Source organism: Cherax quadricarinatus, chromosome 73, assembly GCF_038502225.1.
Source record: "Cherax quadricarinatus isolate ZL_2023a chromosome 73, ASM3850222v1, whole genome shotgun sequence".
Classification (NCBI taxonomy): domain Eukaryota; kingdom Metazoa; phylum Arthropoda; class Malacostraca; order Decapoda; family Parastacidae; genus Cherax; species Cherax quadricarinatus.
Window position 1 is genome coordinate 10,384,402 of NC_091364.1, and position 27,171 is coordinate 10,411,572.

Genomic DNA, 27,171 nt, shown 5'->3' on the forward strand with positions numbered 1-27,171 from the left:
AGCAGAGCAGAAATCAGCAACTACAGACCAGTGTCACTCCTGTCAATCACTGGTAAGATCCTTCGAGACAATAATCTCAAGACAAATGACAGATTTTTTTGACTACCACTCACTACTTTGTGATCGTCAATATGGCTTCAGGAAAGGTTACTCTGCTGCTGATCTGTTGTTAAACCTCTCCACTAAGTGGCACCAGTCACTGGATGAATCCAAAGTCAGCTGTGTGGTAGCATTGGACATTGCTGGCGCTTTCGACCGGGTGTGGCACCAGGGCCTCTTAGCTAAACTTCAAGCACTGGGAATTGCAGGCTCTACGCTATGTCTCCTCAGTGATTACCATTCATAGGTAGATCTCTAAGTGTAGTTTCCCTAATGGAGCGGAATCAGCAAGACATCCTATTGGGGCAAGTGTTCCACAAGGAAGCGTGCTGGGACCACTGTTATGGAATGTCTACTTCAACGACCTTCTTCATCTCATCCCAGAATCACATGCATATGCAGACGACTGTACACTTGACATTCACTTATCCAAGAGAAGAAATGCCAGCTGCTCTAAGCTACATCAATCACCAGCTGAGAGCTATATCAGCAGGGAAATAGATGGCAAGTAACATTTGCATCCTGAGAAAACGCAAATGATGATCGCCTCTAGGCACCATGATGGTAATGCTGGTGCAGTAGTAAGTATGAATGGGAGGATGTTGGCACCTGGAGAAGAAGCTGATATCCTTGGGGTGAAATTTGACTCCAAACTAACCATGAAGAACCATGTTGTAAATCTTGCAAACAAGGCAGCCAGGAAACACAGCACTTGCGTATCTCGCATCTGCTTGACAGTAGGGGTTGCAAGATCCTGTCACGAGGCACAAATGCGTGCACACCTTGAGTATGCTCCACTTTCTTGGTTTGCCTGTCCCCCTCTCATCAGCGACTGCTTGACAGAGTAGAGAACAGAGCAAGGACGTCTCATCTCTCGCCTGGACCCATCCTGGATGGATCTGTCATTTCAGCAGAGCCTTCAACATAGGAGGGATGTGGGTGGCCTTACTGTTATGTACAAGGCCAATATTGTCAAAATACCACACTTGGATCCACTTGAGGACAGCTGAAACAAGCTTTTATGCCACAAGGCGGGCGAAAGCAGCAACTTCACTCTGGCTGTACCCTTCTCCAGAACATCACTCCATCTGAGATCATACATACCCAGGATGACTCAGTATGGAACACATTCGCTCAGCATAATGATGTCAACGAGATAACGTCCAGTTGAACAAATGAAAATGCTGGCCCACAGATGGCTCCAACTTCATCCTGTTCCCTACTTGTATGTCTCATAACAATAAAAATGCTTTCAAATGAGCTGATGTAGGTAACAGCTCTTAGCTTGTCAATAAAGTTAGGAATCCTTAACCTGTAAATAGCTTGTCAATAAACCTAGGATCCTTAACCTTGTCAAACCATGTGTAGAGAGAGAGAGAGAAGAAGAGAGAGAGAGAGAGAGAGAAGAAGAGAGAGAGAGGAGTCCACACGCACAACCTGGCTATGGGAAAGAGGTAATTGGCCAGCCCTTTGCTCTGAGCTCGCCACCACCAACTGGAATGCTCTTCTCCAGGGGGATGTTGACAACCAAGTGAAAGCCTTCACTGGACACATCCTCAATCTGCAACAAGAACACATTCCTCACCGGCAATATGTGACAAAGCCTACAGATCAGCCTTGGTTTGGCTTTCGTTGTAGAGAGGCTGCTACTGCTAAGTACAAAGCATGGGGCGAAGGTATAAGAGACATCCTACCACCTATAACAGGAACTTGCACATGCAAGCCTGTAGGCATATGGTGATGTTCAAAAGTGGGCCATTGCTAAATGGGAGTGGACACTAAAAGAAAGTTAGCATCAGGTAGGGGAGGCTCCAAAACCTGGTGGTCCCTGGTCAAGGACAGACAAGGTTATCTGCCTGATGAACTTATTCCACCTCTAAATCGACAGGATGGGACCACCTCTACTAGTAGTCAAGAGAAGGCGGACCTCTTTGCTGAACACTTTGCTGCCAAAATGCAAGTTCCTGATCCAGCAAGGGACCCTCCTTGGCTAGCTGCAAGAACTGTGTCAAAACTGTCAGTGGTGACAATAAGGCAGGAGGAGGTGCATTTCCTTCTTAAATCACTTGACCAGGAAAGGCTGTAGGGCCCAGACAAGTTGAGCCCAAGATTGTTGAGAAGATGTGCAGGACGAGCTAGCAGCACCTCTAACTCGCATCTTTCAGCACTGCCTAGTACAGTGCAAATGGCCCTCTCCATGGAAAGAGGCAAATGTAGTCCCTGTTCACAAAAAGAAGAAAAGCAGAGCAGAAATCAGCAACTACAGACCAGTGTCACTCCTGTCAATCACTGGTAAGATCCTTGAGACAATAATCTCAAGACAAATGACAGATTTTTTTGACTACCACTCACTACTTTGTGATCGTCAATATGGCTTCAGGAAAGGTTACTCTGCTGCTGATCTGTTGTTAAACCTCTCCACTAAGTGGCACCAGTCACTGGATGAATCCAAAGTCAGCTGTGTGGTAGCACTGGACATTGCTGGCGCTTTCGGACCGGGTGTGGCACCAGGGCCTCTTAGCAAAACTTCAAGCACTGGGAATTGCAAGCTCTACGCTATGTCTCCTCAGTGATTACCTTCATGGTAGATCTCTAAGTGTAGTCCTCAATGGAGCGGAATCAGCAAGGCATCCTATTGGGGCAAGTGTTCCACAAGGAAGTGTGCTGGGTCCACTGTTATGGAATGTCTACTTCAACGACCTTCTTCATCTCATCCCAGAATCACATGCATATGCAGACGACTGTACATTGACATTCACTTATCCAAAGGAAGAAATGCCAGCTGCTCTAAGCTACATCAATCACCAGCTGAGAGCTATATCAGCTTGGGGAAATAGATGGCAAGTAACATTTGCACCTGAGAAAACGCAAATGATGATCGTCTCTAGGCACCATGATGGTAATGCTGGTGCAGTAGTAGATGAATGGGACGATGTTGGCACCTGGAGGAAGAAGTTGATATCCTTGGGGTGAAATTTGACTCCAAACTAACCATGAAGAACCATGTTGTAAATCTTGCAAACAAGGCAGCCAGGAAGCTTACAGCACTTCGCCGTATCTCGCATCTGCTTGACAGTAGGGGTTGCAAGATCCTGTCAGAGGCACAAGTACGCTCACACCTTGAGTATGCTCCACTTTCTTGGTTTGCCTGCCCCTCTCTCATCTGCGACTGCTTGACTGAGTAGAGAACAGAGCAAGACGTCTCATCTCTCGCCTGGACCCATCCTGGATAGATCTGTCATTTCAGCAGAGCCTTCAACATAGGAGGGATGTGGGTGGCCTTACTGTTATGTACAAGGCCAATATTGTCAAAATACCACACTTGGATCCACTTGAGGACAGCGTGAAACAAGCTTTTATGCCACAAGGCGGGCAGAAAGCAGCAACTTCACTCTGGCTGTACCCTTCTCCAGAACATCACTCCATCTGAGATCATACATACCCAGGATGACTCGAGTATGGAACACATTCGTACAGCATAATGATGTCAACGAGATAACGTCAGTTGATCAAATGAAAATGCTGGCCCACAGATGGCTCCAACTTCATCCTGTTCCCTACTTGTATGTCTCATAACAATAAAAATGCTTTCAAATGAGCTGATGTAGGTAACAGCTCTTAGCTTATCCAATAAAGTTAGGAATCCTTAACCTGTAAATAGCTTGTCAATAAAGCTAGGGATCCTTAACCTTGTCAAACCTGTGTGGAGAGAGAAGAGAGAGAGAGAGAGAGAGATAGAGAGAGAGAGAGAGAGAGAGAGAGAGAGAGAGAGAGAAAGAGAGAGATAGAGAGAGAGAGAGAGAGAGAGAGAGAGAGAGAGAAGAGAGAGAGAGAAGAAGAGAGAGAGAGAGAGAAGAAGAGAGAGAAGAAGAGAGAGAGAGAGAGAGAGAGAGAGAGAGAGATGGGGGGGGGGGGGAAATGGCCAAAACCCATGTGCACTTACCTTAGCAGAGGAGGTATCTGCTTCTGATTAAAGAGAACAGATTCAATAATACCCTCTAGCAGCACATATACAAGCCTCTTGTTAAGGGAGGTCCACTGCACAGTATCATATACACCAAGTACACCACGGGCTGTTGTCTGGCTTCCTAATATTGCCTTCAGTTCATCTAGAGAAAACAGATGATGGAATATTAGTCTTTCTACAAATATTTCAGCACCAATAATTAGAAATCCCATTTAAAGTTTACAACTATTATTAGGGTAATCCACTAGTAGCATTCAGTTAAAGTATATGATAACAGTTTAAAAAAACAAAATAAGAAAATCGGGAGATTTTAAAACTGGAATTTAATGATGCGAGGATCATAATATCTTGGAAATGTGTAAAGAGAAATTAACTCTCTCAAAGCCAGTCACATGGACTAATACTGTGCAAAAAGTTAGTATGAACACTTATTGTAAAATATGTACACAAGGCTTACCTGATATACTTGCTAACATACAAGTTCTGGCAGCAACTCTTGTTCTCATTTTGATACTATTATCTCTTTCAAGTGGAGGAGTAGCTAGAGTACCATTTGGCCAAAAGGATTCCCTGCAAAAAATGGACACACACACATATACACATCATCATCTTCTTTCAACAAAACGGCCATATCCCACCAAGGCAGGGTGGCCCAAAAAGAAAAACAAAAGTTTCTCTTTTCAAATTTAGTAATTTATACAGGAGAAGGGGTTACTAGCCCCTTGCTCCCGGCATTTTAGTCGCTTCTTACAACACACATGGCTTACAGAGGAAGAATTCTGTTCCACTTCCTCATGGAGATAAGAGGAAATAAACAAGAACAAGAACTAGAAAGAAAATAGCAGAAAACCCAGAGGGGTGTGTATATATATGCTTGTACATGTATGTGTAGTGTGACCTAAGTGTAAGTAGAAGTAGCAAGACGTACCTGAAATCTTTCACGTTTACGAGACAGAAAAAAGACACCAGCAATCCTACTATCATGTAAAACAACTACAGGCTTTTGTTTTACGATCACTTGGCAGGACAGTAGTACCTCCCTGGGCAGTTGCTGTCTACCAACTTACTACCTAGAATGCATACACATATGTATATTTATAGGAAGGGTTTTGAGGATAAAATGTGTATTTCTTCTTCTTCTTTCAACAAACCGGCCATATCCCACCAAGGCAGGGTGGCCCCCCCCCCCCAAAAAAAAAGGAAAGTTTCTCTTTTTAAATTTAGTAATTTATACAGGAGAAGGGGTTGAAAATGTGTATTTACGGGTGAAATCTCATGGTTATTTATTATTACACTCTACATTCATGATCCAGCGAATGAGACAAATTGGATGTAAATGGCCCACACTGTTTATAATACAACCTGTTTTAACATTACCAACCACAGACGGATGCAGTGAAGAATAATAATTGGAGAAAACTTTGAGAGCTTCTTACTGAAAGGAAACTACCTATTTTTAGTATTTGCAGGTTAGGAGTTCAAGTTATGTCCACAAGTCAGAAAGCAGCATTTTGTTGAAATTCACATTCCTGCACCAAGTTCAGTGTAGTAGCTGGGTGAAGCGGTCAAAGGATACAGTGTACAGGAGCCGAGGGGGCTGGCCAAGGCCAACCAAAGACACATTATGACACAGTGAAGCTTCAATGGGACCTCTCAAGACAATTGATGGCAAAATGGAGGTGAGTACCAATCACCAAAAACAGGCATACAAGTCCAGAGCACAACTAATGGGCATCTTGAGTCTATACCCTACACACATAAAGGAAGCATATTCATCATGAAGGAAAGCAGATTAGGGTGTAGTTACATACACCAGACACATGTACCAGACATATGTTCTTTTCCTACTAGGAGAGATAGGACTAACCTGGGGCATATGTATACTGTATTCAAATTCACACAGTTCATATTACATTAACCAAGAAAGTGTCTAAGATTCTGGATCCATTCATGGAAATAAAGACGAGTGTACCATATTGTCTAGTACTGTTCAGAGGTGTTATCTCTTGAGAAGAGTTTGATGTTATGCACTTGTTACTGTCAGAATGTGATATCAAGCTCCTTTCCTAAGTGATATAACAAATGACCACTGAAGTATATTCTAGAGATATGTATATAATAGAACTCCAGCAGGCATTCTGGAAGTGGGAAGTGCAGCACCTACACTGAAGGATGGGTGGGAATGTTGCAGTGTGGTATCCACATACTTTTGACAAAACAGTTTTTGAGTGCTGGTGAATGTGTTTATATTTTTTGGGGGTCACCTTATCTTGGTGGAAACAGCTGAAGCAGTTAAAAGGAAAGAAAGAAAAAACTCCAGCAGGAAACAACAATTTTTTTTTTTGTCATACCAGTTAAGCCTAGAAGATCAACAACCCAGAAACAAAAAAATATACTACATATGTATATTATGCCACTGTACAAGTGTTTAGTTTCAGAAAATGTGTTTAAATATTATCTAGAAAACAACTACAGATAAAGAAAAAGGCCAGCAATTTTTCATGATGATAATACTCTACCTAACTACTATAAAATTATAACAAGGGAATGATGGCAAGAAAAAAAAATCATTTTAAAAACAATGAACTCTAAGCAAAATATTGCAAAAGCTTGAGAAATGAAAGCCTTTAAGTACAATTACATTGTATTATGATATAAAGGAGATAAGCTCAAAGTAGGCTAAACATTAAATTTAGTACTGTACACTTAAATTACTAACTTTAAATATATTGGTTTAAACTTACCTAAAAGTTTTAATATAATCAGCCACTTGTTCTGGGGATGTAATAAAAGCAACATAATCAACAATTCTTCTGTTGACAATGTCGCCAAACATTGCCTTCAAGATCTGACGTAAAAATAACATTATTCGTCTTCTAAACCACTGGTCTTTGCTTCTCAGATCAAATACTTCGTCCATCAGAAGTAAGAGAATACGTAATGGAATATTTTCATCGCCCTAAAAGATATTCACTTATTAACACGTTGATAACAATGCAACTCAAATCACGGTTAGTAGATAGAGTTACACTGTGATATATAGTAATTTCTGAAAATCACATCTAAAGTATTTTTCCTTTTAGTTTTACTGAGACCTGACACATTATCTCTTAATTGCTGGTGGAAAAGACAATCACATTTTAAAAAGATATCTTGATGATGATACTTTGGTCATTCCTAAACCAATATTCAGCTAAAAACTTGACTGGCATTACACCACATAAGTGCCTTTCATATACGTACAGTATGAGGTACTTTTAGAGAGGATTGGAAGTCAAAATTAAAATACGTATAGATAAGAAAAATTAAGATTTTTTTCTGATTCACATGTTGGAATGGCACCTGGAGTTCCTAAATCACTTTGGTAACAATTAACATTTTCTATGACTTTGTGTAATGAACTCATAACACTAATTCCTTTTCAATCAGGAATGGCATATCCTGAAAAAGCTTATCAATGCTCTAATTAATATTGTGTAATATTTCTTAAAAATGATATATGACACAGCAATGCCCAAGTAAAATTAAATTTTTGTGTTATGTCTATAGCTTTATGAGATTCATTATATATTTTTCCACTTCATGAATAGCTGTGGTCACTAACAACAATAATTTTTCTGGAAAAACAAAAAAATCATATTCAACACGAGTTCACAGACAAACCACAGAATGGGTGGGGTAGTCTGCAATCGTGTCATTACGATTTCATGAGTCATGGCACTAAATCTTTGTGCCTGGAGAACAAGAGTCAATCAGATTTGAGGTAAGAGAAGGTAGCTCCTTGAACTACCGCATTTTCCAGCATATAAAGTGCAAGAGCATATAAGGCGTACAAGACTGTTTCCAAGCAGTTGTATCGTAACATTAGTAAGCAACTGCTAAAATGTAACCCAAAGCTTACTCTAGACCCTGACCTTGAGCATGTAAGGCACAGGGTGATTTTCCAAAACCTTTTGTGGGGAAAAAAACATGCCTTTTATGCCAGAAAATATGGTAACTCCTTTTATCAAAAGCCCTTCAGTAGCATCAAGGTATGACCCTTAAAAGATGATACAGTAGACCCTCAGCTAACGATGGCATCAGCTAATGTTAAATCCAGCTAACGATACATTTAACGCAAAAATTTTGCCTTGGCTAACACTAAAAAACTCACCCAACGCGATTCGTTCGAGACACATCCACGTGTGGCCTGAGCGCGCCTCAGTTGTCCAGTGGGTGCCAGTGTTTACAAGCCAGCCAGTGCGGTCGCATCCACGCATACAATCGGAACATTTCATATTATCACAGCGTTTTTAGTGATTGTACCTGCAAAATAAGTCACCATGGGCCCCAAGAAAGCTTCTAGTGCCAGCCCTGTGATATAAAGGGTGAGAATTAGTATGGAAATTAAGAAAGATTTTGAAGGGGTTTGGGGCTAACCCTGAGACGCCTATGCCAGTTGTGGAATCCATTGTGCCTACTTCAAAGATTAAGGAAATGTGTGCAAAGTGTGCTGAACTGCAAACCTTTATGGATGAAAATCACCCTAACACAGCTACTGCAAGCTATGCTGGCGACTATTACAATGACAATGTTGTGGCCCATTTTAGGCAAATCTTAAAGGAACGGGAGGTACAGACCTCTATAGACAGATTTGTTGTGTGACAGAGGTCCAGTGACTCAAGCTGGTCCTAGTGGCATTAAAAGAAGGGAAGTAACCCTGGAAAAGGACTTGATATCTCAAGTCCTAATGGAAGGGGATTCCCCTTCTAAACATTAACAACTTCCACGCTCTCCCCTCCTCCCATCCCATCAATCATCACCAGATCTTCAGTAAAGGTAAGTGTCAGTTTGTGTGTATTAAAATTAATATTTCATGTGGTAAAAATTTTTTTTTTTCATACTTTGGGGTGTCTTGCACGGATTAATTTTATTTACATTATTTCTTATGGAGAAAATTAATTCAGCTAACGATAATTTCAGCTAATGATAAGCTTTCAGGAACGGATTAATATAGTTAGCTGAGGGTCCACTGTATAGTACTAGTGAACAGGAAGAAGAACTAAGTGGAAAAAAAAAAAACTGAAGCTTACACAAACACATAACTAAATTATGATTTTCAATTTTTAAATATATCTGAAGACATTGTTGGAGTTTAAAATGGAGAGCGAGAGTAGGAAATTTCATTAAAATAAACATAATAAACCCTCAAAATTACTCAGTAAATAGTTTTGAAAATCTTTTGCTTGCTACCTTTCCAACATACTGTACCTCAAGATCTAATGATCCTCTATGTGCATAATCAGCACTGGCAGTGAGTCTAGGATGTGTTGGCTTCACGAAGCGCCTATAAATACCATCCACCATGCCATCTACAGTGTTGAGAACTGTGTCTGGCATTGATCGCACAGCTTTGCTCATGCTGTGCACACCCAACTTCAATGGAGCGACTAAATTGTCTTCAACCTGGAGACACAAGAAAAAATCTTATATGGTACTGTATTGTATTGTATAAAATTAACTATTTATAGTTCAACCCGGCCTTCAATTTCAATTTAAATTTCGGTGGGAGACGGCCGACTTGTTGAAAAAAAAAAAAAAAAAAAATGTGTAGTTACCGACTAAACAGTGACGATGTTAGATGTAAAGCTGCCTGTTGTTGTAATTTTATTATTTATGGTAAAAGTAAATATAAGTACCATATATGCCAACCTATAAGTTGATTTTTTAAGCATAAAAAAAACTCCAAAACTAGAGGTAGACTAATATGCCGAGCATAAAAGTTGCTGATACCTTTGATGAGCTCCAAATGTTTTTCTACTCCCAGAGTCTGGCCTTGGGCCAGGATCGTCTACTGTTCATCTCGTCAGCCAGGCTGCTACTGGTGGTGGCCTGCTGACTTGAATATTAATCACAGCCTGGTTGATCTGGCACCCAATGAAGATACTTGTCCAGTTTCCTCTTGAGAACTTCTACATTTGCCCCAGCAGTGATTCTGATATCTTCTGGTAATATGCTGAATAGTCTGGGGCCATGGACATTGATACAGTGTTCTCTTATTGTGCCCATGGTATGCCTGCTTGTTTTTTTTTTTTTTTTTTTTTTTTTAACAAGTCGGCCGTCTCCCACTGAGGCAGGGTGACCCAAAAAAGAAAGAAAATCCCCAAAAAGAAAATACTTTCATCATCATTCAACACTTTCACCACACTCACACATTATCACTGCTTTTGCAGAGGTGCTCAGAATACAACAGTTTAGAAGCATATATGAATAAAGATAAATTAACACAACATATCCCTCCAAACTGCCAATATCTCAAACCCCTCCTTTAACCCTTTCAGGGTGGAAATATAAACACAAATGCAGTATAATGTGATCCTTTATTGACAACGTTTCACCCACACAGTGGGCTTTTTCAAGTCACACACGGATCTACCTGGGGTTGGAAGGTACTAGAGTATTTATAGTCATGTTCAGAATGTTGAGGTCAGGTGGAGAATGCTGCATCTGATGATCTACCGGGTGGGGTTATAGAGTCTTGGGTAGCTTGGCAGGGGTATTGGACAAGTTGTGAGTAGACCTTCTGCAGTGTTCTATGTTCTTATGTGGGATAGTGATGAAGAAGTTTCTTGGCGAGTGGTTCAGCCAAGAAACTTCTTCATCGCTATCCCACATAAGAACATAGAACACTGCAGAAGGTCTACTCACAACTTGTCCAATACCCCTGCCAAGCTACCCAAGACTCTATAACCCCACCCGGTAGATCATCAGATGCAGCATTCTCCATCTGACCTCAACATTCTGAACATGACTATAAATACTCTCGTACCTTCCAACCCCAGGTAGATCCGTGTGTGACTTGAAAAAGCCCACTGTGTGGGTGAAACGTTGTCAATAAAGGATCACATTATACTGCATTTGTGTTTATATTTCCATTGTGTCGGTATTTTATACCATTTATTTCCAACCCTTTCAGGGTCCGTCCCGTAGATCTACGGCTTTTCGGTGAGTGTCCAAACCGTAGATCTATGCCAAAATTCTAGCGCCGTCAAATTTAGCGCGAAAGCGCTCATAGGCCTACATGTGAGAGAATGGGTCTGCGCCGTGGGTGTGTGCCGTAAACAAAAAATCTAGGCGCCTGCATAGCATTGTGGGAACGCCAGCTCAGTCACCCTTGTTCACTATGCCTCGTCGCAAGTCAGCTCTCACTCACCGGAAAATTGGGACTCTCCTCTTCCTGTCTGATAGTTCTGACACTGATGAAAGTGCTAATGAAGATGAATTCTACGGCTTTGATAAGTTAGTGACCGAAAATAATGACCAGGATATCGATAATAGTGCAGAAAACCCCGACGATCTCGACCTTCTACCTCTGGGTGGGCACTCGTGACTCACGGTCGGGTGTTCCTAAACGTAAGAGAAAACTAATATTTTCGCGTGGCCAGGCCTCTGACTTCAGTAATGACGATGATTCTGACGTGGATTGTGATTTTATTGCGCTCGACGATCATTGGAGTAGTGATAGTGAGGAAACATATTCACCAGTGAAGCGTCGGTATGTTCGCCGCCGCATGCGCTTGGGTAGTGTACCCTATGCTGTGCCCAGGGGACGGAGTACATCCCGGAATACATCCCGTGGCCCTACACCTGTTTTAGGTAGTGATATTGAGGATGATGTGGCTACACTTGGCATGGATGGGCCACAGGCATCAGTGGATGGTGTTAGTGGTGCTGGTGGTGGTAGTGGCACCACCATGAGTGAATCACCATGCCACGCGGGGACCCACGCTGCTGACTCGTCAGTTCAAGGACAAAGCGGAGCGTCAGCCACCAGCCCGCCACAACCACAACCACCCGTACAACCAGCCTATGATGTCCAGTATCCACCACAAAACCGTATGTGGGATTGGCAGCAAAATCTCAATTTTGTTCCAAAGCCTCACCACTTTGATGACCCTCAAAGTGGAATTCTACCTACTTGTCCCCTTGGAACCACGGCCAATGAACTGGAATTCTTTGAATTATTCTTTGACCAGCCATTGATGGAAATTATTGCCAGGGAAAGTAATAAGTATTTTCAGTACACCATGGCAAATACGATCTTATCACCACAGTCAAGACTACACAGGTGGAAAGAGATGACTGTTGCAGAAATGTATTTGCTTTTTGCAACAATAATGCTTATGCCTCACGTCTATAAGCATAATATAAAAGCATACTGGTCCACAGATCGGCTAATTTCTACCCCGGTCTTCAGTGAAATAATACCAGTGAACAGGTTTATCTTACTCTTATGTATGTTGCACTTCTCTGACAAAACCAGGCCTGACAGAAGTGACAGGTTATACAAGATTAGAAATGTTTTCATGTATCTCAAACAAAAGTTCAGGATATACTTTTATCCATTCAAGAATCTTATAATTGACGAGTCTTTGATTTTGTTCAAAGGTAGACTGTCATTCAAGCAGTATATACCGAGCAAGAGGAACCGCTTTGGTATAAAATTGTTTGTACTCTGTGATTGTGACAGTGGCCTGGTGTTGGATATTGTTGTATACACGGGTAGTAAAACATTGAAAGATACCAAGATGTTATTGGGTATCTCAGGTGACGTAGTGAGAAACATGATGGCACCTTATCTTGGTAAGGGCCATACATTATATACCGATAACTGGTACACAAGCCCATTACTCAGTGATTTCATGCGAGTGAACAAGACAGATGTGTGTGGCACAGTGCGTTCTAATCGTAAACATATGCCCAGGCTCAATGCAGGTGTTCGTGGTGATGACGTGCAGGTGTTTACTGCCAATGACATCATGGCATTATGGTGGCATGACAAACGAGATGTCACATTGTTGACAACCATTCACCGTAATGAAATGCAAGACAGTGGCAAAGTTGATCGAGTGACTAATGAACGTATTCAAAAACCAGTGACAGTGATTGATTATACACAAAACATGCGCTTGGTTGACAAGTGTGACATGCAGATTGGTTTTGTTGACTGTGTTTGTAAGAGTTACAAGTGGTACATGAAACTTTTCTTCCATCTCATGGACATTTCAATGCTGAATGCATATAATATGTACCAAATAAAGACTGGTAACAGACCACCGTATGGTGAATTTTGTTTGTCTGTTGTCAGACAACTCATAATGAAGTACCAGGTAACAACACCTGCAATACAACATGGTCCTCGAATTCATCACAATATACCCAAGCGTTTGAGGAGAGAAGGTGATCATTTCATAATACAGCTTCCTTCAACTCAAAAGAAATTTGCTCAGAAGAGATGCATTGTCTGTGCACAAACAAAACGACGGCAACAAAGACGCAAAGACACTCGGTTTATGTGTGAGGAATGTAAGGTGCCTCTGTGCATGGTGCCTTGTTTCAAGGAGTTCCACAAGCTCCAGCAGTTCTAAAACCATGTCCAGTGATTGTAAATATATGATAGAACATTAGTATTATACAATATTTGTGCATGTTTATTGTAATAAACAACAGTGGTAAACAATAATATGATAATAACTTTAGTGCGGTTATTGTGTTCAATACAGTGAGTTTATATATATCAATTATATACAGTATTGGTCTCTCAGGCCCCAAATGTTAGTAGGAATAGAAAAAAATTGGAAAAGAAAAGAAAAAACAACTAAAACAACAAAATAATATAATACGCGTATGTGGAATTCGTCGATGTTGCCACGATCACATCATTTTCTATAAACTTCTTGGCACTGTATCTCGGTAAGTACTGATCAGATTCTAATTTTTTTTTGTTTTATTACCTTCACAAAAATATGCTCTTTAATTCTGTAAGAAAAAATAATTTTTTTTTTTTCAAAATTTCTTGGACACTGGTACGTGACTTCAGATTTTGGCCTTGGACCCTGAAAGGGTTAAAGTGCAGGCATTGTACTTCCCATTTCCAGGACTCAAGTCCGACTATATGAAAATAACCGGTTTCCCTGAATCCCTTCACTAAATATTACCCTGCTCACACTCCAACAGATCGTCAGGTCCCAAGTATCATTCGTCTCCATTCATTCCTATCTAACACGCTCATGCACACTTGCTGGAAGTCCAAGCCCCTTGCCCACAAAACCTCCTTTACCCCCTCTTTCCAACCCTTTCGAGGATGACCCCTACCCCTCCTTTATGCAGAAAATTCGGAGTGTGGAAATTAGGAGAAGGTGTGGAGTTAATAAAAGTATTAGTCAGAGGGCAGAAGAGGGGTTGTTGAGGTGGTTTGGTCATTTAGAGAGAATGGAACAAAGTAGAATGACATGGAAAGCATATAAATCTATAGGGGAAGGAAGGCGGGGTAGGGGTCGTCCTCGAAAGGGTTGGAGAGAGGGGGTAAAGGAGGTTTTGTGGGCAAGGGGCTTGGACTTCCAGCAAGCGTGTGTGAGCGTGTTAGATAGGAGTGAATGGAGACGAATGGTACTTGGGACCTGACGATCTGTTGGAGTGTGAGCAGGGTAATATTTAGTGAAGGGATTCAGGGAAACCGGTTATTTTCATATAGTCGGACTTGAGTCCTGGAAATGGGAAGTACAATGCCTGCACTTTAAAGGAGGGGTTTGGGATATTGGCAGTTTGGAAGGATATGTTGTGTATCTTTATATGTGTATGCTTCTAGACTGTTGTATTCTGAGCACCTCTGCAAAAAAAGTGATAATGTGCGAGTGTGGTGAAAGTGTTGAATGATGATGAAAGTATTTTCTTTTTGGGGATTTTCTTTCTTTTTTGGGTCACCCTGCCTCGGTGGGAGACGGCCGACTTGTTGAAAAAAAAAAAATAAAAAATAAAAAAAAAAATGAAACTATAATAAAATTTTTACCCTGGCTTTAATTTTTTTTTTTTACACTCTAGCTTTCTCCTACAGAGGAAGGGAAAAAATACTTTTTTCTAAAAGTAACAATTTAATCATTGTATAAAGTAGAGTAGGGTCCCTGTATCTGTGGGGATAGGTTCCAAGGACTTGCCGTGGATACCAAAGCCAAGGATAGTAGCGAACCCTATTTTTTTTTTTCCAACAAGTCAGCCATCTCCCACTGAAGCAGGGTGACCCAAAAAGAAAATACTTTCATCATCATTCAACATTTTCACCTCACTCATACATAATCACTGTCTTTGCTGAGGCACTCAGCAAAGACAGTGAAGTCCCTCCAAACTGTCAATATCCCAAACTCCTCCTTTAAAGTGCAGACATTATACTTCCCATTTCCAGGACTCAAGTCCGGCTAAATCTATAATAACCGGTTTCCCTGAATCCCTTCACTAAATATTACCCTGCTCACACTCCAACAGCTTGTCAAGTCCCAAAAACCATTCGTCTCCATTTACTCCTCTCTAACACGCTCACACACTCTTGCTGGAAATCCAAGCCCCTCCCACACAAAACCTGTACCCCCTCTTTTCAACCTTTTCAAGGATGGCCCCTACCCCTCCTTCCTTTCTCAACAGATTTATACGCTCTCCAAGTCATTCTACTTTGATCCATTCTCTCTAAATGACCAAACCACCTCAACAACCCCTCTTCAACCCTCTGACTAATACTTTTAGCAACTCCACACCTCCTAATTTCCACACTCCGAATTCTCTGCATAATCAAATCAAAGTTTATTCTCTATAAGGATTACAATGCAGGGTTTACAGATTTTGGTTATTGTGTGGTTTACATGTAGTAAAGTACTAATTACAGAGGGGGCCACTAGAACACCCAGCATGGCTAGGCATTTCGGGCAAACTTAGATTAATTCTTAACCCTAAATTATAACAAATTGTGGAGTAAGTCGACTAAATACTAAGTGACTAAATACTAAATGAAAAATACTAGTTTGTGAGTTTAGCAATGTGAATGCTTTTGTTTTGGCACAATACATAGTTTCTATATTGGAGTATCACAGGCAAACTTATGACTAGTTAGGAATAATTATTTTAAGATTAGGATAAGTATTTCTGTGCTTATAGTCAAATGGGTGAGTGAGTGAGTGTAAATGTGGACCACCAGGTGGTTTTTATGTAGTTAGTAGATGGGGTGTGTCAGGGAGATAAGATGTTTTCTAACAGTAGTTTTGAAGGTGATGAATGTGTCTGCTCTTCTAGAGTTTTCACATAGAGTGTTCCAGATTTTAGGGCCTTTGACATACATTGAGTTTTTGTAAAGGTTTAGTCGGACACGGGGAATGTCGTAGAGATGTTTGTGTCTGGTGTTATGCCTGTGGGTCCTGTCACAACTATCAAGAAAGCATTTTAGGTCAACGTTAATATTGAAATTTAAGGTCCTGTATATGTAGACTGCACGGTAGTAAGTGTAATGTCCTGAACAGGGAGTAAGTTTAGATCTATGAAGAGTGGGGGGGTGTGTTGCCAGGGATGGGAATTAGTGATTATTCTTATTGCAGGTTTTTGTTGAGTTATTGGCTTTAGGTGTATTGATGCAGTTGATCCCCAAGCACAAATAGCATAGGTGAGGTATGGATAAATGAGCGAATGGTATAGTGTGAGAAGGGCATTTTGCGCACGTAGTATTGTATCTTGGAGAGGATCCCAACTGTTTTAGATACTTTTTATATTTACACCACACATTGCCCTTAGACAGGACATCTCCAATACCTCCAGCCACCTCCTCACTGCAGCATTTACAACCCAAGCTTCACACCCATGTAAGTGTGTTGGTATTACTATACTTTCATACATTCCTTATTTGCCTCCACAGATAAAGATTTTTGTCTCCACAGATAACCTCAACACACACTCACCTCTTTTCCTTCATCAATTCTATGGTTAACCTCATCCTTCATAAACCTATCAGCTGACAAGTCAACTCCCAATTATCTGAAAATATTCACTTCTTCCACACTCCCTCTCTCCAATGTGATATCCAATTTTTCTTTATCTAAATCATTTGATACTCTCATCACCTTACTCTTATCTATGTTCACTTTCAACTTTCTACCTTTACACACCCTCCCAAACTCGTCCACTAACCTTAGCAACTTTTGTTTAGAATCTCCCACAAGTACAGTATCATCAGCAAAAAGTAACTGTCAAGTCAAATTTTGTACTAGATTCTCCATAATTTAATCCCACTCTCCCCAACACCCTAGCATTTACTTCTTTTACAACCCTGTCTATAAATATATTAAACAACCATGGTGACATTACACATCCCTGTCTAAGACCTACTTTTACCGGGAAGTAATCTCCCTCTCTCGTACACACCCTAACCTGAGCCTCACTATTCTCATAAAAACTCTTTACAGCATTTAGTAACTTACTACCTATTCCATATACTTGCAACATCTGCCACATTGGTCCCCTATCCTCTCTAGCACAGGCCTTTTCTAAATCCATAAATCCAATGAAAACTTCCCTACCTTTATCTAAATACTGTTCACATATATGCTTGAATGTAGACACTTGATCTACACATCTCCTACCCACTCTAAAGCCTCCTTGCTCATATGCAATCCTTCTCTGTCTTACCTCTAATTCTTTCAATAATAACCCTACCATACACTTTACCTGGTATACTCAGTAAACTTCTTTCTTTCTTTCAACACATCAGCCGTATCCCACCAAGGTGGGGTGGCCCAAAACGAAAAACGGAAGTTTCTCCTTTTACATTTAGTAACATATACAGGAGAAGGGGTTACTAGCCCCTTGCTCCCGGCATTTTAGTCGCCTCTTACAACATGCATGGCTTATGGAGGAAGAATTCTGTTCCACATCCCCATGGAGGTAAGAGGAAATTAACAAGAACAAAAACTAGAAAGGAAATAGAAGAAAACCCAGAGGGGTGTGTAAGTATATGCTTGTACATGTATGTGTAGTGTGACCTAAGTGTAAGTAGTAGTAACAAGATGTACCTGAAATCTTGAATGTTTGAGACAGAAAAAAGACACCAGCAATCCTACCATCATGTAAAACAATTACAGGTTTCCGTTTTACACTCACTTGGCAGGACAGTAGTACCACCCTGGGCGACTCAGTAAACTTATTGAGGTTGTTGAGGTGGTTCGGACATGTAGAGAGAATGGAGCGAAACAGAATGACTTCAAGAGTGTATCAGTCTGTAGTGGAAGGAAGGCGGGGTAGGGGTCGGCCTAGGAAAGGTTGGAGGGAGGGGGTAAAGGAGGTTTTGTGTGCGAGGGGCCTGGACTTCCAGCAGGCATGCATGAGCGTGTTTGATAGGAGTGAATGGAGACAAATGGTTTTTAATACTTGACGTGCTGTTGGAGTGTGAGCAAAGTAACATTTATGAAGGGATTCAGGGAAACCGGCAGGCCGGACTTGAGTCCTGGAGATGGGAAGTACAGTGCCTGCACTCTGAAGGAGGGGTGTTAATGTTGCAGTTTAAAAACTGTAGTGTAAAGCACCCTTCTGGTGAAAGTTTTTCTTTTTCGGGCCACCCTGCCTTGGTGGGAATCGGCCAGTGTGATAATAAAAAAAAAAAAAATATTTACAATCTCTTTTGTCCCCTTCCCTTTATATAAAGGAACTATACACACACTCTGCCAATCCCTAGGCACCTTCCCCTCTTTCATACTTTTTTTTTTTTTTTTTTTTTTTCAACAAGTCGGCCGTCTCCCACCGAGGCAGGGTGACCCAAAAAAAAAGAAAGAAAATCCCCAAAAAGAAAATACTTTCATCATCATTCAACACTTTCACCACACTCACACATTATCACTGCTTTTGCAGAGGTGCTCAGAATACAACAGTTTAGAAGCATATACGTATAGAGATACACAACATATCCCTCCAAACTGCCAATATCCCAAACCCCTCCTTTAAAGTGCAGGCATTGTACTTCCCATTTCCAGGACTCAAGTCCGACTATATGAAAATAACCGGTTTCCCTGAATCCCTTCACTAAATATTACCCTGCTCACACTCCAACAGATCGTCAGGTCCCAAGTATCATTCGTCTCCATTCACTCCTATCTAACACGCTCATGCATGCTTGCTGGAAGTCCAAGCCCCTAACCCACAAAACCTCCTTTACCCCCTCTTTCCAACCCTTTCGAGGACGACCCCTACCCCTCTTTCCTTCCCCTATAGATTTATATGCTTTCCATGTCATTCTACTTTGATCCATTCTCTCTAAATGACCAAACCACCTCAACAACCCCTCTTCTGCCCTCTGACTAATGCTTTTATTAACTCCACACCTTCTCCTAATTTCCACACTCCGAATTTTCTGCATAATATTTACACCACACATTGCCCTTAGACAGGACATCTCCACTGCCTCCAACCGTCTCCTCGCTGCTGCATTTACCACCCAAGCTTCACATCCATATAAGAGTGTTGGTACTACTATACTTTCATACATTCCCTTCTTTGCCTCCATAGATAACGTTTTTTGACTCCACATATACCTCAACGCACCACTCACCTTTTTTCCCTCATCAATTCTATGATTAACCTCATCCTTCATAAATCCATCCGCCGACACGTCAACTCCCAAGTATCTGAAAACATTCACTTCTTCCATACTCCTCCTCCCCAATTTGATATCCAATTTTTCTTTATCTAAATCATTTGATACCCTCATCACCTTACTCTTTTCTATGTTGACTTTCAACTTTCTACCTTTACACACATTCTCAAACTCATCCACTAACCTTTGTAATTTTTCTTTAGAATCTCCCATAAGCACAGTATCATCAGCAAAAAGTAACTGTGTCAATTCCCATTTTGAATTTGATTCCCCATAATTTAATCCCACCCCTCTCCCGAACACCCTAGCATTTACTTCTTTTACAACCCCATCTATAAATATATTAAACAACCATGGTGACATTACACATCCCTGTCTAAGACCTACTTTTACCGGGAAGTATTCTCCCTCTCTTCTACACACCCTAACCTGAGCCTCACTATCCTCATAAAAGCTCTTTACAGCATTTAGTAACTTACCACCTATTCCATATACTTGCAACATCTGCCACATTGCTCCTCTATCCACTCTATCATATGCCTTTTCTAAATCCATAAATGCAATAAAAACTTTCCTACCTTTATCTAAATACTGTTCACATATATGTTTCAATGTAAACACTTGATCTACACATCCCCTACCCACTCTGAAGCCTCCTTGCTCGTCCGCAATTCTACATTCTGTCTTACCTCTAATTCTTTCAATTATAACCCTACCGTATACTTTTCCTGGTATACTCAGTAAACTTATTCCTCTATAATTTTTACAATCTCTTTTGTCCCCTTTCCCTTTATATAAAGGGACTATACATGCTCTCCGCCAATCCCTAGGTACCTTCCCCTCTTTCATACATTTATTAAACAAAAGTACCAACCACTCCAACACTATATCCCCCCCTGCTTTTAACATTTCTGTCATGATCCCATCAGTTCCAGCTGCTTTACCCCCTTTCATTCTACGTAATGCCTCACGTACCTCCACCACACTTACATTCTGCTCTTCTTCACTCCTAAAAGATGGTATACCTCCCTGGCCAGTGCATGAAATTACCGCCTCCCTTTCTTCCTTAACATTTAAAAGTTCCTCAAAATATTCTCGCCATCTACCTAATACCTCCCTCTCCCCATCTACTAACTCCCCTACTCTGTTTTTAACTGACAAATCCAAACTTTCCCTAGGCTTTCTTAACTTGTTTAACTCACTCCAAAATTTTTTCTTATTTTCATTAAAATTTCTTGACAGTGCCTCTCCCACTCTTTCATCTGCTCTCCTTTTGCACTCTCTCACCACTCTCTTCACCTTTCTTTTACTCTCCATATACTCTGCTCTTCTTATATCACTTCTGCTTTGTAAAAACCTCTCGTAAGCTACCTTTTTCTCTTTTATCACACCCTTTACTTCATCATTCCACCAATCACTCCTCTTTCCTCCTGCCCCCACCCTCCTATAACCACAAACTTCATACATTTATTAAACAAAAAAACCAACCATTCCAACACAATATCCCCCCCTGCTTTTAACATTTCTGTCATGAACCCTATACATGTATATGTCATTTTTTATTTATATACATACCTATTACACCTACCATCAGACTTACGACTGAGTTCGGTTCCGAGAAACTAGTCTTAAGTCGAAATGGTCGTAAGTCGAACTTTACTACTGAATATCAACAAAACATTTTTGTAATGACTTTATTTTATTGTTTTATTTTGGTATTTCATGTTTTACCTTACTTTTTATGTTGTTAGTACTGTATTTTATACTGTAAGGTTTAGGATAAACACTGTGAACAACACAAATAATTGTTTATTTCCCAGAAATTTGGCATAAAAACACGGTCATAAGTCGAGTGGTCGTAAGTCGAGCAGGTCGTAAGTCGGATGGTAGGTGCATTAAGTTTAATTGATAAATTATGCCCAATAAGTGGAGAATTATCACTTTCTCTGATCAGAAGTTCTTCATGGCTTCTCTTTGGCTTTGAAGAACTTTCACCATCACTACTACTGCACTTTTGAGGCCATTATTAAGCAAAACTAAGGGTTATTTTTGAACCATGGCAAGCAGCAGATAACTGAAATGGTGGATACAGGACCCGCGGATACGGGGGTCCCACTGTATTTGTATGGTTCATGACTCTTGAACTATACATTTACCTTTTTGGCAAGATTCTGAGGTTGTGAAGAGAAATAAGAGGTTTGATCAAGAAAGCGCTGGATGGCCTCTTGTAGGCCTGGGTGAGACTGAAGGTTAGCTGGTGCCATGATTGTCTGCAGCCAATCATCCAATTCAGATTTACGCTTTTCTAAGAACCATGCAGCCAAGTTATTTAGCATTCTTTTACTTGGAAATGATATTGATGACAAGTCCATGAACTGAAAATATAAAGATACACTTATGTTATCATAAGAATGCTTGAATGAACCATACCATTAATTGCAACATAAAACCCTAAGAAATTTGTAAGTTTATAATATGTATATCAACTAAACTCATTCCCCCCAAGAGAAAGAATGCTGTTTTCCCTCCCCCTTCCATCTCACAACACTTGTCTTCCCTGTCTAAATCACTAAGTCTAATAAACATATCTACCATTCATATATAAAGTACTACTGTACTGTTTGCATTACAGCTACAAGACCATAAATAATAGTGCTACCCCAGACTCTCTGGTGAGTTATAACAGAACCTGTATACATCACACTAGAAATAAATATACTACAGTGGTACCCAGAGTTTCGGCCACCTCCCAACTCGAACGATTATGTAAGTGTATTATTGTAAATGCTTTTGTAAGTGTATTTTTGGGGGTCTGAAATGGACTAATCTAATTTACAATATTCCTTATGGGAACAAATTCGTTCAGTAATGGCACTTGAATAGCTTTCTGGAATGAATTATGGCCGAAACTTGGGATTCCACTGTATATAGAACCTCTTGTATATCCCATGTGTGTGACAAAAGAATTAATGTGCAAATAAAGGGGTAAAAATATATAATAGCTTGTATTTGGAGAAAAAATATGGTAAAAAAGAAAAACTGCTCAAGTTAGAAATATACATACTCAGTAAACAAGGTACATATGTCAACAGCAGCAGCAATAATAATAATAATAATAATAATAATAATAATAAATAATAATAATAATAAATAATAATAATAATAATAATAATAATAATAATAATAATAATAATAGTAAATAATTATTACTCTGGGAAACTTTAATTGTTGCATAAATCATTATAGACATTTTCACTAATCCATGTACGACTTTTTTTAAACACTGTATAAGAAACACGCTACACATCATAAACAAAATATATACAATCACAGTAAAACAAATTAACATGATTGTGAGGTGTGGTAGCTGAGTGGGCTACCACATCACCTGACTTCTTACAATAAATATTACTCACCTCTTACTCTACATCAAGACTACAAATATTTCAACATAGTAAGTATACTGTATAGGTAGTAGGATGGTAGACAGCAACCATTCAGGGAGGTACTACCATCCTACCGAATGAGTGTAAAAAGGAAGCCTGTATTTGTTTTACATGATGATAGGATTGCTGGTGTCTTTTTTCTGTCTCAAACATACAAGATTCCAGGTACGTCTTGCTTCTTCTACTTACACTTAGATCACACTACACATACATGTTTATGTATACACTCTTTTCTGAGTTTTCTTTGATTTTATCTTAATAGTTCTTGTTCTTATTGTTTTTCCTTTCATATCCATTGGGAAGGGGAATAAGAACCTTTCCTCTGTAAGCCATGTGTGTTGTATAGGTCAACTAAAATGCTGGGAACAATGGGCTAGTAACCCCTTTTCCCGTATAGCTTACTAAAAAGAAAAAGAAGAAAACCGTCAAAATGGGATATTTGAATGTGTATGGATGTTGTGTGAATGATACGAGAGAGATGATTGTGGAGGTTATGAATGAGAAGAAGCCAGATGTCCTGGCTTTAAATTAAAGCTAAAGGGAGGTGGGAAAGTTTCAGTGGGGAGAAATACATTGGATTAGGTCAGGGGTTTCAAATAGAGTTAGAGCTAAAGAAGGAGTAGCAATAATGTTGAAGGATAAGTCATGACAGGAAAAGAGGGAATATAAATGTAGAAATGCAAGAATTATGTGGTGTAAATAAGGCCTGGATGTGTAAACTGGGTTACAGTGTTTATGCACCTGGAGAAGAGAGAAGTGTAGAGGAGAGAGATTCTGAGAAATGTTGAGCGAGTGCATGGGGAGTTTTGAACCAAGTGAGAGAGTACTTGTGGTTGGGGCTCTCAATGTTAAAGTGGATGAAGGGAGTAGTAGGTTAATTTGGGGTACCAGGGGTAAATGAAAATGGGGAGCTTTTAAATGAGCTATGTGTAGAAAGAGGTGTGGTAATAAGTAATACATATTTTATGAAAAAGAGGATAAATAAGTATACAAGGTATGAAAGCAGTCTGTTAGATTATGCATTGGTGGATAAAAGGTTGATGGGTAGGCTTCAGAATGTACACGTCTATAGAGGAGCAACGGATATATTGGATCATTATTTAGTTGTAGCTACAGTTAGAGTAAGAGGTAGATGGGACATAAGGAAAAAAGCAACAGCAAGCAAGAGAGGTGAAAGTGTGTAAACTATGGGAGGGGGAAGTTAGGGTGAGATATAAGCAACTATTGACAGGAAAGTGGACCAATGCGAGTAGTGGGGGGGGGAGGGGGTTGAAGAGGGTTGGGATAGTTTTAAAAATGCATATTAGAATGTGGAGCAGAAGTTTGTGGCAATAGGAGGGTGGGTGCAGGAGGAAAGAGCAGTGATTGGTGGAATCATGAAGTAAAGGGTGTGAAAAAAGAGAAAAAGGTAGCTTATAAGAGGTTTTTACAAAGCAGAAGTGTTGTAAGAAGAGCAGAGTATATGGAGAGTAAAAGAAAGGTGAAGAGAATGGTGAGAGAGTGCCAAAGGAGAGCAGATGAAAGATTGGGAGAGGCACTGTCAAGAAATTTTTATGAAAATAAGAAAAAAATTTGGAGTGAGATATACAAGAGGTTAGTGGGCGAATTTAGAAGTGTGTGCAAAGGTAGAATGCTGAAAGTGAACATAGGAAAAGAATAAGGTGATGAGGTTATCAAATGATTTAGATAAAGAAAAATTGGATATCAAATTGGGGGGGGAGAAGTACGGAAGAAGTGAATGTTTTCAGGTATTTGGGAGTTGACGTATCAGATGATGGATTAATGAAGGATGAGGTTAATCATAGAACCAATGAGGGAAAAAAGGTGAGTGGAGCATTGAGGTATCTGTGGAGACAAAAAATGTTAACTATGGAGGCAAAGAAGGCAATGTATGAAAGTACAGTGGTACCAACACTTATATGGGCGTGAAGCTTGGGTTGTAAGTGCTGCAGCGAGGAGGTGGCTGGAGGCAGTGGAGATGTCCTGTCTAAGGGCAATGTGTTGTGTAAATATTAAGCAGAGAATTTGGTGTGTGGAAATTAGGAGGTGGTGTGGAGTTACTAAAAGTATTAGTCAGAGGGCTGAAGAGGGATTGTTGAGGTAGTTTGGTCATTTAAAGAGAATGGATCAAAGAAGAATGATTTGGAGAGTGCATAAATCTGTAGGAGAAGGAAAGAGGGGTAGGCCTCGTCCTCGAAAAGGTTGGAGGAAGGGGGTAAATGAGGGTTTGGACTTCCAGCAAGCATGTGTGAGTTTGTTAGATAGGAGTGAATGGAGACGAATGGTTTTTGGGACTTGACGAGCTGTTGGAGTATGAGCAGGGTAATATTTAGTGAAAGGATTTAGGGAAACCAGTTAGCCAGGCTAGAGTCCTTGAAATGGGAAGTACAATGTGTGCACTTTTAAGGAGGAGTTTGGGATATTGACAGCTCAGAGGGACTTCTAAACTGTCGTATCTGAGCACCTCTGCAAAGACAGTGATTATGTGTGAGTGAGGTGAAATTGTTGAATGATGAAAGTGTTTTCTGTTTGGGGATTTTCTTTCTTTCTGGGTCACCCTGCCTCAGTGGGGGACAGCCAACTTGTTAAAAAAAAAAAAAAGTATACTGTATACACATTTTACTTTATTTTCTTTTACGCCTAGCTCTATTGCTAACAAAAATTATGATAGTGTAAACATATCATCAAAAATATGCATTTTAAAGTGAAAAAAAAAAATTGTATCGCTTTAACCCTTTGACTGTTTCAGGCCCCTTTCTGAAACTGTCATTCTATGTCGCTAAATTTTTGAAAAAAAAAAAAAAATATCATGAAATGATAGAGAATCTTTTCCCGATGGTAATGACACCAAAAGTTCGAAATTTGGTCGAAAACTCATGGAATTACACTCCCACAAAGTTAGCAGTCTCGGCGACATATGCATATCGGCGATTTCACCGACTTTGAGCCCTATTTTCAGCTAATTCCATTGTTCCAGTTGACCAAACTCATAGCTATTTCTTTAGAACTCCATTTTATCTATCAGCTGAGTACAAGAAACCTCCCATTTACCAATTTGGACTACCCAATATTGTGGTCAGAAATTGGCAATTTGGCCAATTTCACGCAAACTAAAAAAGATGCCAATTTCAAAATAGGGTCCACAATAAACAAGGTAGACATTCTTGGCACTAAAATAACATATCCTCTGTTCATTAGTCACATCTCTAGGCCCCTCTTATATTATTATTGCTTTCTATTTTGATTTTTTATTCATACAAAAAAATACAAAATTTACTGTTATGCAGACTACTGCATTATTGTAAAAATGGTATAAATAATATCAGTGCACTAGTGAAAGAATATTAGACTCCCCAGTTGACGTGAATTGGACGTGTGGTGTGATTTGTTTACTCCTGAACATTGGTAAAAATCAAACATTTCCGCTATTTTGAGCTCAGTTTCAAGGTCGTTTTCATCGTCAAAGTAATGAAAATCATCTCTATTTCTGTAACATGTTTTCCATTTTATCACTAAAGACCATGAAAACGCAAATACATCGATAAATACTATACGAAAATACACCTCAAAGTCGGTGTTTTAATCCAAAAAAACGATCAGTTTTTTTTTCTCATTACGCACTGTGTGCTGCAGGACTTTTTTTATGTGGTGCACACTGACCACACAGACCCATTCTCTCACATGTGGGCCTATCAGCTTTCTTCCGCTTGATTTGAAGCCGCTAGAATTTTTTTTTTTTTTTCAACAAGTCGGCCGTCTCCCACCGAGGCAGGGTGACCCAAAAAAGAAAGAAAATCCCCAAAAAGAAAATACTTTCATCATTCAACACTTTCACCACACTCACACATTATCACTGCTTTTGCAGAGGTGCTCAGAATACAACAGTTTAGAAGCATATACGTATAAAGATACACAACATATCCCTCCAAACTGCCAATATCCCAAACCCCTCCTTTAAAGTGCAGGCATTGCACTTCCCATTTCCAGGACTCAAGTCCGACTATATGAAAATAACCGGTTTCCCTGAATCCCTTCACTAAATATTACCCTGCTCACACTCCAACAGATTGTCAGGTCCCAAGTATCATTCGTCTACATTCACTCATATCTAACACGCTCATGCACGCTTGCTGGAAGTCCAAGCCCCATGCCCACAAAACCTCCTTTACCCCCTCTTTCCAACCCTTTCGAGGACGACCCCTACCCCTCCTTCCTTCCCCTAT

General features: G+C 40.1%; 1 protein-coding gene across 2 annotated transcripts in view; it reads right to left on the reverse strand.

The window, feature by feature from the left end:
* Nucleotides 1-27,171, reverse strand: part of LOC128701167 (sorting nexin-13) — a 102,119-nt gene that overhangs the window by 3,624 nt on the left and 71,324 nt on the right. For both annotated transcript variants that reach the window (XM_070100599.1, XM_070100600.1), the window contains 5 exons: nt 21,659-21,877; nt 9,317-9,511; nt 6,811-7,025; nt 4,524-4,636; nt 4,043-4,208 (listed from right to left, as the gene is read on the reverse strand). In XM_070100599.1, the coding sequence (XP_069956700.1) occupies nt 4,043-4,208; nt 4,524-4,636; nt 6,811-7,025; nt 9,317-9,511; nt 21,659-21,877 (908 nt within the window). The remainder of the gene's footprint in view (nt 1-4,042; nt 4,209-4,523; nt 4,637-6,810; nt 7,026-9,316; nt 9,512-21,658; nt 21,878-27,171) is intronic.